At 36.9% G+C, this 17,286-nt stretch overlaps 1 protein-coding gene across 2 annotated transcripts in view; it reads left to right on the forward strand.

Moving 5' to 3' along the window:
* The window catches only part of ACAD11 (acyl-CoA dehydrogenase family member 11), a 116,949-nt gene that overhangs the window by 80,104 nt on the left and 19,559 nt on the right, over positions 1-17,286 (forward strand). For both annotated transcript variants that reach the window (XM_055569681.1, XM_055569679.1), the window contains 4 exons: positions 10,254-10,320; positions 10,950-11,035; positions 12,785-12,856; positions 13,727-13,881. In XM_055569681.1, the coding sequence (XP_055425656.1) occupies positions 10,254-10,320; positions 10,950-11,035; positions 12,785-12,856; positions 13,727-13,881 (380 nt within the window). The remainder of the gene's footprint in view (positions 1-10,253; positions 10,321-10,949; positions 11,036-12,784; positions 12,857-13,726; positions 13,882-17,286) is intronic.

The following is a 17,286-nucleotide window of genomic DNA, read 5'->3' on the forward strand; positions in this document are numbered from 1 at the left end:
TCTGTCTCTAAAATGTCAGTCTTATCACTCTCCTGCTTAGCTCCTTACCTAGAAGACACATCTCTCTGAAAGATACAATCTAAGTTCTTTACCATGATACCCAAGGCTCCATAATGTAGTCCTACCCATGGTTCCTGTATACCCTCTACTGTATACCTTACACTGTAGACGATGGCAGTACTGATTTGCCAGTGGTTTTTGGGCACACACCGTGCCGTAGTATACATCTACATCGTTACTCATTCTCTTCTTTTATCTGATATACTATTTCCTTACCGTCCCTTGAAAGGCCATTTCCTATTCAGTTAACTCAAATTTCACCTTTCTAGAAGACTTTCCCAGTCCAATAACTGTATCTATGTATCAATTGTATCTACATATCAAAGAACTGACCTGGTCCTGTGGAGTTTCCCAGACTACCTTTTCCCTCTATGGTCTAAGTTCCTTAAGACTGTGACCTATTGGATTTCTATTTGTAATTAATAACTGAAGAGAGTGCCTGGTACACTCTAGGTGGCCAGCAAATATTTATCAACTATAACGTCTACTAGTAAGTATAAAGCTGTTACTCTAGGAATGGAAAGATGATATTCCAGGAATCTTGTGTCTCAGCATTAAGTTATTCTACTATGTTGTCAATTAATAATACCCTGTAGTATTAAGATAAGCTTGCACAAAATTCACATTTTAAAATATATATAATAATAACTTCTAGCATTTTTATTATAGTGCTAAGCTTTGTTATGCTTTTTCCTTAGCCCTTCTGTCTTCCTTGGGTTATTTTTTGTCCTTGGAAGAATCTCAAATGTTCTTATAGAATCATTAATGAAGAAATTATTTTCAAAACAGTACACTAGCTTATGCTACATTTTCAAAAGAATATTCTTATACTTGCTAACCTTTTGTAAATGAGGAAAGCAAAATGAAGAAGGCCACATAGAGGAAAAATACCACATAGAACTGCTTTCATTTTGTAAAAACCAGGTGCTCACAATTTTAAATGACTGTTTTATCCTTATCGTTACTTGAAAAGTTATGTGAAAAGTTCCAATCTAGAAGACCACTCTAGTGTTCATTTTCTTATATGTTAATTATTAACACAATATGAACTTTGTTCTTTCCTTCTCTTTTATCACAGAAATCTTGAACCTGGTGATAAGGTATAATATGGCCAAACAGTATAAGATATTAAGGAAAGATATTTTAAAAGAATTAATCATACTAAAAATATGAGTAAATAAAAATAGGACTGGAAATTATTTGCAGAAGTGATCCTTCTGGCAGATAAATAGAAACACATTTAAATGCCTTTATAATTACAAAAATTTAAAAAATTGGTGTTTATAAAACAAAGCAAGAAAAAATGGTATAGCAAAACCTGTTATTAACAAAGCTTTATAGGCAAGTAATGGTATTAAAATAATATTTTCTTCTTGCTATATTCATATTTTTAAGGTTGAAGTGTACAACTTTTCAAATAGCTCTTTTTTGCACCTGTAAACTTTTATGCCTCTACTCCTTCTGCATAGGTAAATATACAAAATCTTTGGACTTAAAAAAAAAGTCATATCCAACTCTGAATGAAAAAGAAAGAAAAAAACCAACCTGTTTCAGTAGGCAGACAGGAGCAGTCTTGAATGCAGAGAGTAAAATCAAATGACACTCTCTAACTCAGACTACTTTTGTTTTCGTTTTTACACCCCGCCTTTGTCTTACATCCAGGAGGGCTTTCCGGAAACGTAATCTTGTGAGCACTTGATCTTTTATTTATGTATAACCGTCCTGTGAAATCATATCCAAGTTCTTAAGTATCCTTGGTTATAAACTTGAAGGAATTCAATCTTGTTTCAAAAGCTACAGACCTTTCCAAGTTTCCACTTAACTGAAGGGAATGGGAACGTGACTGCAGCTGAGGTACTGACTGCCAAACCAAGAGAATTCACCAGAGCATCTCCAGGCAGCTAATAAGTACTTGTGGGTAGTATCTAGACAAATACTATCTAAAATTATTTTATCTAGGAAAGAAAACAAAAATGATTGTAACTCAGACAATTATCGTTTTGAAGATTAAATTATCAAAAATAAATTCTGAGTAATCATTAAGCATTTATAGTAGAATTTAAATTTTTATACCAGGTCATTTTATATTTTATTAATACTTAAACTGTGAGACTCTCCTTGGCTTCACTGAACTCCTCCTCTGTCATTGACCCCAGAGTATGCCTTTCCCCATTACTTTAAATTCTTGTGCCTTCTTGTAATCTTCAATGACCAGCCACAAACTTTTCACATCCTTCTGTCTGGGAAGCCTATCTCAGCTGTCTCCCCCTCCACCCATTTCCAAACAAATGAAAGTTAGAGAAAGAAATGTATGCAGATTTAACACTAGTAGGCTGTTTGACCTGGACTCTCCTCACATTTGCATGACAGTTCCCTTATTTACTTTCTCAGAGGAGACTAGGCTTAGTCTCTCCCTTCAGAAGTTATTTCAGACCCATACCTTTTTTTCTCTAAGCAGTTGATCTAACATTCCTGTTGGTTCACAGAAAAGAAGCTCTAGGTCACTGAGGTCTTCACCTTCTGCCTGTGTGTCTGAGGGTACAGCCAGGTTCTCCTCCTTGTTATCTACCAGTCTTTGAGGAAGTTATTTGCATGCAGCTAAACCATCTCACCAAGAAAAAAACTACCTAGATTTGCAGTGTTTGCCATTCTTCATGGTGTAAATACTCCCACCATGGCCAGTTTCAGCTACCAATGTGAATTCACTGAGGGCAACTTTGCTAAGAGATGAGTATTTTCAGCCTTTCTTAGGAGGCTCTAGCACAATTCTTCAAAGGAGGCATCTCTGCTCCTGACCATAGCTGATAATTACTCTGATGTCTTATGAAGGATACTGCTCTTAATATTATCCCTGCCCTCTCTAGGGGCTTCCCAGGTGGCTCTGTTGTAGCTACACGTTCCAGGAAACAAACTCAGTCAGAAGGACAATGCAGATAGTGGAGTGCAGTTTATTAGACCGACGGGCCCAAGACAGAGTCTCCTCTTAGTCAAGGACCCCAACCAGCATTTGTGAAAATCTTTTATACCCCATGTGTACATGTCCGAACCCACCACCCCAAATTCCTTGAGACTTACATAAACCAAGGAAAATACAATCCAAATAACCCCATCATTCATGTGCTATGTGCTCATGTGCTCAAACAGTCAAACAATTAGCCAACAATCAATAAACCCAAGGTTACACTCCAAAAGATACAGAAAAATTTATGGCCTGTCTGGAGGAAGAGGTGATAAGTGTATGTTTTTTCTTAGGTGATGAGTAACCTAGATACTATCTTCAAGGTTCCCCTGTCTGGGAGGGGGTCTTATCCTTCTGTTGTTGTTTTCATAGGCACTAAACACAGAGTTCAGAGTCTATTGGAAAGGTGGCCGAGCATGATCAGCATGAACAGGCCTAAGATGGAATCCAGGCCCTTTGAATTCCTTCTTCAGCTCAGTGGTAAAGAATCAGCCTCCCAATGCAGGAGATACAGGAAACGTAGGTTCGAACCCTGAGCAGGGAAGATCCCCTGGGGTAGGAAATGGCAACCCACTCCAGAATTGTTGTCTAGGAAATCCCATGAGCAGAGGAGCCTGGTGGGAGTCTAGGGAGTCAAAAAGAGTCAGACGCAACTGAGCATACATGCACACCCTCTCTAGACTGTCTGGTCTTTCGCTTTCTCTTACCTTTTATTCTTTTTTTTTTTCTTATGTATTTTGAGGCCAGGTGGAAGCAAACAAGCGACCTTCCACTAAATTCTTAGAATGATCTACAAGTTCCCACAAGGTCTGCCTCCATCCCTCATTACCTCCCTGACTTATTTCCTTTTACTCACCCCTTTGCTTGCTTATTCTGCTGCACCAGCCTCCATGCTGTTTTGAAATGTACCAGGCACATTCCTTCTTAGGGCTTTTGTATTGGCTCTTCGATCTGCCTGGAATGTGCTTTCTTTTAATACCCACAAGGTTCACTCCCTCATGTCTTTCAAGGCTTTGTCCAATCACCACCTCCACATTGAGGGAACCTCTGACTATTCTATTTAAAATATTGTCACAAAACAAATGAACAAACATTAAACAAAACAGAAAGTTATAGATACAAACAAAAAACAGATGTTTGCCAGATGGGAGGAGGAAGACGGGGGAAAGAAATAGGTGAGGGAGATTAAGAGATTACAAATTCTTAAGAAGGAATTACAAACTTCCAGTTGCAAAGTAAATGAATCATGAGGATGAAATGTACATTGTGAGGTGTATAGTCAATAAGTAATTTTTGTATGGTGACATATCATAACTAGATTTATCATAGTGGTCACTTTAAAATGTATAGAAATATCCAATCACTATGTCATATAATGGAAACTAATATAAAGTCATAGGTCAATTGTACTTTGAAAACAAGCAACCATTAAAAAAAAAAGAGATCAGATATGTGGTTACCACAGGCAGGTGGGTGTGTGTGTACATGCTCAGTCACATCCAACTTTTTAATATCCATACTACACATTGAATTAATGTTTTATATGATTTGGGGAGGTGGGGTTTTTTTTTGGGCAGGGGGGCGTTGACCATGCTGCATGGCTTGTGGGATCTTGGTTCCTTCACCATGTATCAAACCCATGACTGCTACACTGGAAGTGTGGAGTCTTAACCACTGGATCACCAGAGAAGTCCTGTATATGAGTTTTTTACTTAGCATTTTTGCTTAACCATTTCCATGTTATGTCAAACTCTCTATAAATGACATTTTTAGTAGCTAAATAATATTTTGTTGTGTGGATTATCATAATTTGCCTTTCTATTCAACTGTTATAAGATTTTTATAGTGTTTTGCTCTTACAAATAATGTTATAGAGAGAATCTTTGTAGATGTAGTAGGAGATGTACTTAATCTTATCTTACTGAGGGATTTTGAAGAATGGGACTAACCATGTCTAACTATCACTTTTCTTGCTACACTAAAGATAGCATTCCATAGAATAATCTTAGAGTTCTTTCAAATCATTGCTTAGAATGTTTTCTTATTCTTTTAAGGAGGGTTCCATTATATGGACACATCCATATAATTGTCTTCTGTTGGTGGATACTGATTTATGCCCAATTCTTTCCTCTCTCAGTTCATTCATGCATGCTAAGTCGCTTTAGTCATGTCTGACTCTTTGTGACCCTATGAACTGTAGCCCACCAGGCTTCTCTGTCCATGGGACTCTCCAGGCAAGAATACTGGAGTGGGCTGCCATGCCCTTCTCCAGGGGATCTTCCCGACCCAGGGATTGAACCTCCATCTCTTATATCTCCTGCATTGGCAGGCGGGTTCTTTACCACTAGCAACGCCTAGGAAGTTCAGGAGCAGCTACATCTGTAGGATAAATCTCAGAAGTTGAATAGGTGGATTAAAGACTAAGTGAATCTGTAATTTTGATGGATGTTGCCAAATTGTACTTCATAGGGATGGTGTTACTTTGTACTCTCACCAGTAATGTATGAAAATATCTGTTTTTCTAGAGCATTGCCAGTTGGATGTCTTGTTCCACTACCATTTTGCTGTCTTAAAAAACTTGTAATTCAGTACCAGTTCAGTACCATTCCCCTCCCCTTGACAGCTGTATATGAGATATTTTTCCTAAATTGTTGGGTTTTTCTGTTGTTGTTTGCTCTAGTTTTGTTTCTTTGTTGTTATTGTTTAATTGCTAAATCGTGTCCGACTATTTGTGGCCCCATGAACCGTAGTCCACCAGACTCCTTTGTCCATGGAGTGGGTTGCCATTTCCTCCTCCAGATGATCTTCCTGACCCAGGGATCGAACTTGTGTCTTCTGCATTGGCAGGAAGATTCTTTACTGCTAAGCCACCAGGGAAGCCCAATTTTGTTTCTTACTGTACAATAGTTTAATACAGATCAGCCAATCAGTCTTCTCTTTTAATTTAATTTTTCTTTTTGGACACACACAAGGATTGAACCTAGGCCGCTGGCATGGATTCCTAGCCACTGAAGCACAAGAGAATTCCCACATTTATTATTTTTAAGGTTTAAAATTTCTTTTCCATTCAGAAATTTCATAGATACTAAATTGCTTTTTCTTCTAGTTTTTTTATGTCTTGATTATTTAATTTTTTAAAAATTTCAATTCTGATCTATTTGGACCTGATTTTGATTCAACTATATTTTGCAGCAGTGACAGCATGTAACGTTTATAGAATACTTTTTAGATGTAAACCTTCCTAGAGGAAGAATAAGTGAATTTCAAAGGTTGTTTCCTCTATTAACAATAGCACATATAATCCAAAGGAACACATGAGATTTTCTTTTTTTTCCTTAGTGAAGTGAAGTAAAAGTTGCTCATTCATGTCCAACTCTTTGCAACCCCATGGACTATACAGTCCATGGAATTCTCCAGGCTAGAATACTGGAGTGGGTAGTTTTTCCCTTCTCCAGGGGATCTTCCCAACCCAGGGATCAAACCCAGGCCTCCTACATTACAGGTGGAGTCTTTACCAGCTAAGCCACAAAGGAAGCCCACTTTTTTTTTCCTTAACTGTATGATAAACATTTTTTTTTTAACAAGTGGAAATTTCATTGTAAAATGTTAGTTAACACATAATTGTTTTTAAAATCTGCCTGCAATGTGGGAGACCCTGAAGAAGGCAATGGCTACCCACTCCAGTATTCTTCCCTGGAGAATTCCATGGACAGAGGAGCCTGGTGGGCTACGATCCACAGTGCACAAAGAGTCAGACACGACTGAGTGACTCACTCTTTCACTTTTCATTAGTATTAATGGTAAGACCAAATGAAGTTTATATATTTCACATCAGAAGTTTGATATTGGTAGAAATAACCTTGATGCTTTGTAAATGACTAATTGTACTTCATATTATATTATTGTTTATATCACTTTCCCTATGGTTGCAGACCATATCCATATTCAACAGTTATGTTTTTCTCCACCTGTCATATTTCCTTGTATTATAGAATAATTTTGTTTGATAGTCATGTGGTTGTAAGAACGTATAAAATTAAAACTCATTGGCAAATATCAGGAAAATGTCCCTTTCAGCCTAACTTAATCCTGGCTCTTGAACAGTCTTGAAATACCACACAGTCTGGATTAAAAACAAAATTATTTTATCTGTGCCATCTGTTTTCACTCATGAAGGCCTGTGACACAGCAGATAAATATTTAAATGCTTTCTGATCTATTCAGATTTCCTTTAATATATTTAATTTTTGACATTTGGTATCCTGTCCATTAAGTAAAATAATATGAGAACAAAAACTCTTTAGAAGAAGGACATTTCAGCGGCTGCACCTGCCAAATTTTGCTTGTAGCTAAGATGAGATGATATATTTGTGTGAGGGTTTTCCCATTTTCTGAAACATCAAGGTTAAATCAAAATATTTCAAAATTTACAGCTTATGTATTCATCCTTACTTCCTCTATTTAATGACCCCAAAAAGGAAAGCCAGTTTAGAAGTTTCACTTTTTTAGAATCTGAATTGTTTTCCATATTAGATTGGGCAAAGCAGAATTGAAGAATTCTTTTCCTAGTTTCTTGAGTTTCATCAAAATTTACCTAATATCTGAAATTTGTTGGGTACTTAAAGTTGTGGCAACAATTTTTCATAATAAAAAGAGCAGGACAAGAAATCCTATTGGAAATATTAGAGAAAAAATATGGAATTAGAAAAGGAGTGCTTTCAGTTAGGGTTTAAGGGAATTATACGGAAGATTTTACTTTTGAAGGATTAAGATCCATGAATCCTTAAAAGATGTACCCAAAGTGGTTTTGATTATCAGGATAAAGTGGACAAAGAAAAGATCTCTAATGAAATGAACCCCAAGTCATACCATTATGTCCTAATCTGATTTTTAGATGTACACCCACCAAAGAGACAATGTGTTATATAGGGCAAGTGGCCTGACTCTTCATTCTTAGAGCCTCAAATCTTCCCACAAGTAAAACCTAAAAAACTGCAAGTGGAAAAATATCCAGTTGAAAAATTAAAAATAAGCCTTTCTGGAAAAGATTCTTTTGTCTATAATTTCTAGAAAAAATCAAAGCATGATTGCATAACATTGCAGAACCGGAGTCAATCAAGGGTAAAAAAATTCCCTCTGCTCAGTGTTTTCAGATAAGAAATTTCCATTAATATCCACATTGAAATTTAAGTTTTATCATCTACTGTTTGAATCATCCTAATGTTTTTTGGGTTGATCCTCAGAATTGTGGAATTCATTTTCTCTGTATTAACACCTGTAAAAATCAGAAAGACACACTTTTGTAAAAATAACTAAACAATTTGGAAAGTCAAACATGGTTCAATAAATAAGGATAGTCAAGTGGACTCAACATCAAGAGTATAACATCTGAGATTTTTAAAACTTAATTTTGAGATATGTGAGTGGGGAAATCTTTTTTCACTAAAATCTGGAAGATGTAGCAGCTGATACATCCTTCTTATAAAGAGTCCTTTCAGAACTGATTGAAAAAAAAATAGTTTCCATTAAATTTGAAGAAACCCAAATTAGAGCTTTGGTTTTAAAACAATTGTGTTTTAACTTTAACCGTATCTTACTTTACATGTATAATTCACAATATAGAATAATTGAGGGGAATAGAATGGTAAGCTTTTGGTTTTATTGATTTACACTTTAAACTTCTAAGATTCCTAATTCTGCCTCTTATGTGATCATATTTTGAGGTGATCATTGCATTTCTAAAACTTTAACTGACACTAATGATAGGTACCTGATTTAAGAAACCATCACATGAGAGAAGTGAAAACCTGGTTTTGGCAAAGTTTTAAAAACTCTAGGGGAGTGCCATTTCTGGTGTGGTGGATTAAGCACCTCAGATTGACCTTCTCACAGATAACAACTAAAAAACTACAAAAAATAACTACCTGAAGAGTCTGTAGAGTGACCAAAGACAGGCTGATTTTGTAGCAGAGTCAGAATTAAGAAGATGAGATGGGCCCAAGGTCTCATTTTAAGAATCTGGCCTAAGGACTCAATGTGGTGTGAGAATGCTGAAACTTCTCTAGATAATGCAGGTCTTTGTGTCCTAAGGAACTAGAGGATAGTAAGGCAGCCATTGCTCCCAGAAAAATGATAGAGTAGGGTGAGACTGTAGGAAAGGAGGAAACCGGAGCAAGAGAGCTCTGTTTCCTGTGTAAGCTTTGCCCAAGTCTCTGGCTTACTCACGAATCAAAGTGATTCACAAGGCAGACTCAAAGCACCTTGCAGCTAAATGAAAGAGCTAAAGTGAAATGTGGCCTCTCATTCACCTTAACTGAGACAGACTGCAGTTTGACTCTACCTAAGTTAATTGCCTCTTAAAACAATAACATTAACCGTCTTCAGAGAGAGAGAACAGAATCCAGAGTCTTCAAAACAAAGGAATCATTATGTCCAGAATACAATGGAAAATTATTCATTAAATGAAGAAGCAGGAAAACATGATTCACTTTCAGGGCACCAACCTTGCTTCATCCCTATTCCCATTTCCTCCTCTGCACATATTATTTTGAAATAAATCCCAGATATCACATTATATCTCTCATGAACATTTCAGTGTGCATCTCAATAAGAGCTCTTTTAAAAATGTAACCACAATGTAGTTAGCACACCTAAAATTACTTAATATCATTACATATCCAGTAAGTATTCAAATTTATAATTGTTTGTAGATGGATTAATGCTTTTCAGTTTGTTTAATTGAAACAGACTCACCCTCATCCAACTCCATGGCTGGGGAAATTAAGTCTTTCTCAGTCACTGCTTGTGGAGTAAATATAGTGAGTTTGGTACTGTTGTCCATAGGTCAGAGAATATGAGATCTGAACAGGAGGAAATACGTTAGAAGAAGTTCATAGTCTTTCTAGCATGCTGATGTTTGAAATGGTGTGAATGGGAGAGCCATCACTGTGTCTTAAGGGCTGCAGTTCTTTCATGGCTTCTTTGATCTCTGGTTATTTTCATGCAGCAGTTATCACTGAAAAAGTCCATTCTAGGCCTAAGTTAGTCAATTTTCTTGAGTGATATACAGTTTTGTACATAAGCATTTCTTTTTTTAATGATCAAGGGCTTTCTTCCTATATGTTTGTTTGTTTTGCCAGAGGTAAACTTAGAAAGATTAGAACCTTTAGTGTGAAATGTCAGACTAAAAATTTCTTTTTATGATGTATTCTTTTCATTGTCTCTCTGGTTTTAGGAGCTGGGAATCCAAAGTGCAAAATTGCAATTGTTATGGGAAGAATTAACAATAACTCTGAAACCAGGTAATAAAACAATAGTGATTGAGAAATCTATGAGGAATAAGAGTCAGTCTTTTTTTGTACTCAATTTACTTAAAATTCACTATTTAGTCTCATAAATTATAATAATATAAAATATATTATGATATTAAATGTCATATGTCTGTTGTTTCACAATTATTTTGCTAAAGATATATTTAGAAAACATTTTAGGAAGTGTTGGTATACATTCTTCACTTTGAAATTTCCTTTTTTAAAAAGTGTTGCTGAATTCTCAAAGCTGTTTGGATCCAATTATAAGATATATAAACTTTTTCAAAACTGTCTGTAAGTAATTAACTGATTAGATATTTAGATCCAAGGCAATAATCTTGAAATGTTTAATATATTAAATATCAGTTCCCAGTTACCATTCTGAGCAAGGAGAAGCCTCAATTAAATAACTTTCACATATCTTCAAATCATTGTTGTTCCAGATCACAGCCTGCATCTGAATGTACTTAATGATTTTTATACAATTCCTATTCCAGACATCATTACTTACATGATTACATGATAGCAACAATGAAAAGATGACAGTTGAGTCTCCACCTAATATCTGTTTTATTTTTCCACTTAGCAAACTTCCTAACATCTACTTTTCTTTTGACCAGACACAAACAACACAGCATGATTCTTGTTCCTATCAACACACCTGGAGTAGAAATAATAAGGCCCTTGACAGTTTTTGGCTACTTGGGTAAGTATTCAATCAACTTGTCTGTGTATTTGCAAGTAGGAAACCTAGAATATGCAGTAACTCTGAAGGAAATAGATAACATTTTAGTGTATGAGATGGATTCTTAGAAATCCTTTGACCCTTAGTATAAATTACCAGTGGAGTTCAGAATAGAACAAATGAAAAGAGAGGTGGTGCAGCATTCTACCACATTTTTTCTGGTTTGGGGAAAGGGCAAACTGGCATTTAAGGCACAGCAACTGAGGAAGGGTTAATGAAATAAATGTGAAAAATTAAGTAACTCACAGTAATATTCATTTTTAACTTTCTTAATCAACCTACAAGAGTTAATAAGCAAAGGGTTTTGAATGATTTGAATGCAGAACTTTTCCTTCCTCTGTCCTTGGGTGGAATGTCTAAGAAGCAAGGATACTTTTGCTCAGTCTCATGTTCACTGTTTCCTTGCTGCTCAGGTTTCTCACTCTGCAAGTATTTGTTGAGCACTCAACCCACTCCAGTATTCTTGCCTGGATAATCCCACGGACAAAGGAGCCTGGCAGGCTACAGTCCATATGGTCGCAAAGAGTCGGACATGACTGAAACGACTTAACACGCACGAACACGCACAAGCACTGTTACAGGTGCTTAGAATACAGTAGTGAACACAGGAAACAAAGATCTCTGCCCTTGTGGAGCTTACTTGCTGGGGGACAGAGACAGAGGATAAATACAGACATGTAAATAAGCTAGGAAGCTGTCAGCAAATGATAAATGTTATAAAAAAGTTTACTGAACTTTAGGTTTTGTGATGACCCTGGCTTTCTCTTTATTGTTAAATGTGGCTAATGCAAATATTCAAGAGGTGGATTACTTTTTGTAGGTTGCAGCTAGAAAATGTACCCACAGGTTAAGTGGTTGGATTGTAGAACAACCACCTAAAAGACTATTGGTTGGCTAATAATGTTGGTTGGCTATTAATTCCCACCATTGTAGAGCCTATGTTTCAAATTTCAGTATGACAGTTTCACCAACATCTCTCCAACTCCCTGTGCCAAGGCCAAAAGAAATAATGTGGATGGACTTGATTATTAATGTCTGTTCTGACAGGAAAAGGGTGTGGAGTTAACTGGAGATTATCTCCAGAACTTGGCGAGGAGGAAGGATGATGTAAAGACAAAGTGTGGATGTGTTCCCAGTCTCTGTCACATGCCCGCATTTTCAAGAGGCAAACAAGCCTAGACTGGAAGCAAATATACTTGCACGTCCAGCCTTGGCTTTGTCTCTGATGCTAAACCTCCTCTGTTCCTTCGAGCAGCTTCTTCACATCTTCAGGCATTGGTTTCCACAGTGATAAAATAAGAGTTACATAATTCACTTGCAAATTTTGAACCATTGGAACCTTTATTTCCCCAAGCAAAATTTTCTTCGGAAGCCTGTATATTAAAAATTTTAAAGAAGAAGCAATAATAAAACAATAATAAGATGATCTAATTTGAGCTATGGAGCCATCTTCTTTTTCACAGCTCTACAATTTCAAAGAATCCATTCAGAAACCTCTGGATGAAATGATATCTAAAATCTCTTAAAATTTCTTAAACATTTGGTAAGTTTTTTGGGCTGCACAGCACTGGGGGTTCAGGGCTCAGATCTGCCTAGAAATGTCTGACATATGAGGCCTTTAAATGCCACTGTCTTCAGTAGATTAATTATCTCTGACCACCTTTTTGTCACCTCATTTTGTTCTCTAAAATCTTATTCTCTATTTTATAGATAATTTCCATGGAGGACATTTTGAGATCCATTTTAATCAAGTGCGAGTTCCTGCCACCAATTTAATACTAGGTGAGATAAATTGAACAAATGATTCTCTAGTAATTAAAAAAAAATATTTTCAGATCTAAATCTGAAAAAGATGTGAAGTCTACCATAATTTAGATGCTTTCCTTCTTGTTTACTCCATTTATAAGGGAAAATTATTTCCTTTGGTAATAATAACAATAATAATAACAATAATAAGGTTTTATTTAAGTATTTGATGTGGTGTCACATCAATTGAAAACATAGCTAAATACAAAAATTATACAATTCAGAGCAACATACATTTTCCTAAAACATCATCGTCAAGCCTCTACTTGTTTTAATAAAACCTCAGTAGTTTCTGAACACTGTATTCCTTGAATGACTTCATCCTCTTGCTTGTTGGAATCCTACCCAACCTTCAAGGAATATCTCTAATGCCACCTCTTTCAAGAAGTTTCTTGTATTCATCTCATCTCATCCATTCAATAAGCCCCTGATCCTGCCAGGCCCTCAGGTTACCATGATGAACAAACACCTTTCCCTCCTATGCCTTTCTTGTCCTTCTCCATATCCCTTATCCCTAGCATCCTTGCCCCTCTTCTAGTTTCTAAACTCAGGACTCTGTCTTATCTACCTTGGTAACCATTGCAACACTAACAAAATAACTTAGGCAGAGTAGGTACTGAAGAGACCTACTTCAGATCAGTTCTTGAATCTGATCCAAGTTTTTAATGATGGTGGTTTACATTTCTGTGTATTAGAAATCAAAGTTCCATAAATGTATAATGGGCCTTATTACAGAACTTACTTTTTTCCTACCAGAATGCCATTTTTATTGAGGATAGTTCATTATTTTCTCAGGATCTGTGTAAATAACAAAAGAAAGAGGCTGTTCTCCTTTCTTTCTCACAGGTGAAGGTAGGGGATTTGAAATCGCCCAAGGCCGACTTGGACCTGGCAGAATCCACCACTGTATGAGAACGATTGGTCTGGCTGAACGTGCTTTACAGATCATGTGTGAACGAGCAAACCAAAGGGTGGCCTTTAAGAAGAAACTTTGTTCACATGTAAGAGTAATTACTTATTTGAATTTATTGTAGCCCAATGCACTATATTAGCCTTGAACCAAAATAACATTATTTGGTCAGAAAGAGATTTCCTCTACATAAACAAGGTGATTCTTTTCCACAAAATATATTTATTTGTAGTCTATATTTAAATGTAGTCTGATGATGTGGATGGACCTAGAGACTGTCATACAGAGTTAAGTCAGAAAGAGAAAAACAAATATCATATAATATTCCACATATGATTCCACTTATATGTAAAATTAGAAATTGATACAGGTGAACTTATTTGCAAAGCAGAAATGGAGACACAGAGGTAGAGAACAAACATGGATACCAAGGGGGGACAGGGCAGGATGAATAGGAGGGTTGGGATTGACATATATACCCTACTATGTATAAAATAGGGTGTGATCACCGACCTAGAGCCAGACATCCTAGAATGTGAAGTCAAGTGGGCCTTAGAAAGCATCTCTACAAACAAAGCTCATGGAGGTGATAAAATTCCAGTTGAGCTATTCCAAATCCTGAAAGATGATGCTGTGAAAGTGCTACACTCCATATGCCAGCAAATTTGGAAAACTCAGCAGTGGCCACAGGACTGAAAAAGGTCAGTTTTCATTCCAGTCCCAAAGAAAGGCAATGCCAAACAATGCTCAAACTACCGCACAATTGCACTCATCTCACATGCTAGTAAAGTAATGCTCAAAATTCTCCAAGCCAGGCTTCAGCAATATGTGAACCGTGAACTTCCTGATGTTCAAGCTGGTTTTAGAAAAGGCAGAGGAACCAGAGATCAAATTGCCAACATCCGCTGGATCATGGAAAAAGCAAGAGAGTTCCAGAAAAATATCTATTTCTGCTTTGTTGATTATGCCAAAGCCTTTGACTGTGTGGATCACAATAAACTGTGGAAAATTCTGAAAGAGAAGGGAATACCAGACCACCTGATCTGCCTCTTGAGAAATCTGTATGAAGGTCAGGAAGCAACAGGTTAGAACTGTACATGGAACAACAGACTGGTTCCAAATAGGAAAAGGAGTACGTCAAGGCTGTATATTGTCACCCTGTTTATTTAACTTACATGCAGAGTACATCATGAGAAACGCTGGATTGGAAGAAACACAGACTGGAATCAAGATTGCCGGGAGAAATACCAATAACCTCAGATATGCAGATGACACCACCCTTATGGCAGAAAGTGAAGAGGAACTCAAAAGCCTGTTGATGAAAGTGAAAATGGAGAGTGAAAAAGTTGGCTTAAAGCTCAACATTCACAAAACGAAGATCATGGCATCTGGTCCCACCACTTCTTGGGAAATAGATGGGGAAACAGTGAGAGACTTTATTTTCTTGGGCTCCAAAATCACTGCAGATAGTGACTGCAGCCATGAAATTAAAAGACGCTTACTCCTTGGAAGGAAAGTTATGGCCAACCTAGATAGCATATTCAAAAGCAGAGACATTACTTTGCCAACAAAGGTCCGTCTAGTCAAGGCTATGGTTTTTCCTGTGGTCATGTATGGATGTGAGAGTTGGACTGTGAAGAAGGCTGAGCGCCGAAGAATTGATGCTTTTGAACTGTGGTGTTGGAGAAGACTCTTGAGAGTCCCTTGGACTGCAAGGAGATCCAACCAGTCCATTCTGAAGGAGATCAGCCCTGGGATTTCTTTGGAAGGACTGATGCTAAAGCTGAAACTCCAATACTTTGGCCACCTCATGCGAAGAGTTGACTCATTGGAAAAGACTCGGATGCTGGGAGGGATTGGGGGCAGGAGGAGAAGGGGACGACAGAGGATGAGATGGCTGGATGGCATCACTGACTCGATGGACGTGAGTCTGAGTGGACTCCGGGAGTTGGTGATGGACAGGGAGGCCTGGTGTGCTGCGATTCATAGGATCGCAAAGAGTCGGACATGACTGAGCAACTGATCTGATCTGATCTGAATGAGAACCTTCTGTATAGCACAAGGGACTCAGTGCTCTGTGGTGACCTAAATAGGAAGGAAATCCAAAAAGGAGGGGATATATGTATACATATAGCTGATTCACTCTGGTACAACAGAAACTAACACAACATTGTAAAGCAACTATATTCCAATAAAAATTAATGAAAAATCCTAAGATTCAAGCTATATGTGAATATATATATATAGGCTCACAAGAGGTAGTTATCTTTGTGCAAGATTTAATCATTCCTTAAGTGCTTCAACACCTCAGCACACAAAGTGTCGATAATTTGTTCAACTTTCTCTGGTTCTCATTCTCTAGAGAACTTCATACAGTAGCCCTCTCTGTGGACATGAGAGGGCTGTTTTAAGGAAGAAGGAAGCCTTATTCTTGGCTCTGTGGAGGAATTAAGACAGATAAGTGGAGAGATGTAGGAAAATAGCCCAAAACTCAGTGAAAGAAGAGATCTAAAAATGGAAAGGACTGATTTATAAAGAAGTGAGCTCCCTGTTGCTGGAGAAATGCAAGTAGAAATGGGACCAGCATTAGCTGGGGTGTTCATGATATTTTGAATTTTCATCTCTAAGTTATGTACTACTGAGCCTATTGTTTACAAAGAACAATACTTACATCCAAGCACTATAATCCAAATTAGAAAATATTTATCAAGAGGGAAAATATGCTACCATATCAGACTTCCTTGCTTACAAGAAATATTCAAAGGAGCTTTAAGCTGAAATGGAAAACTTCTTAAGAGCAATGAGATAGCTGAATCATCCCCCTAACAGCCCTTCTGAGAAGGTGAGAAAAATTATTATTGAATATTTAATACTTAAGATTGCTAACATGTACTGTTAGGTCAAACTTGTAGTGGTAAATTGTATCCATGTTTGCTGGACATGTATATTTTAGTACATTTTATAAGATTGTCTCAACTGTACTTTACAAGGAGTTATAAAGTTCATTTGTGACAAACTTATAAAAATTTTACAGTATATTTTTTACCGTGAATTCTTATAGGCCATGCTTTCTTTTTTGTGAAATTTTATTTAGCAAATCTATGACTTAGTTATAACATTGTTCTTATAAAAAAATATAGCCTGCTTTATGGCACATACCTGGGAATAATTTGTAGAAGAACCCTCTTAGTAAACAGTGAGGGCAAGTGTTCAACTGTTGGATGGGCACTGTAGAAGGTAAAATGATACGAAAGTTTGAGGCTATAAATACAACTCCACGATGCTGCTGGAGTAAGAGCTAAAGAGTTATTCATGGCATCAAATGTCATTTCATGAACATTTCTCTTCTCAAAATTGCCACCCAAACCCCGAGCAGGGTGCAAGGAGGAACAGAAAGGTTAACCTACAGGCATCTTGAACACACAAAAGCACTCTCCTTAAGTGCTGCTTTCATGACAGATGTTTTAATACTGTGCTAAAGAGATTTCTTTTCCAC

This window comes from Bubalus kerabau, chromosome 2, assembly GCF_029407905.1.
Source record: "Bubalus kerabau isolate K-KA32 ecotype Philippines breed swamp buffalo chromosome 2, PCC_UOA_SB_1v2, whole genome shotgun sequence".
Taxonomy (NCBI): Eukaryota; Metazoa; Chordata; class Mammalia; order Artiodactyla; family Bovidae; genus Bubalus; species Bubalus kerabau.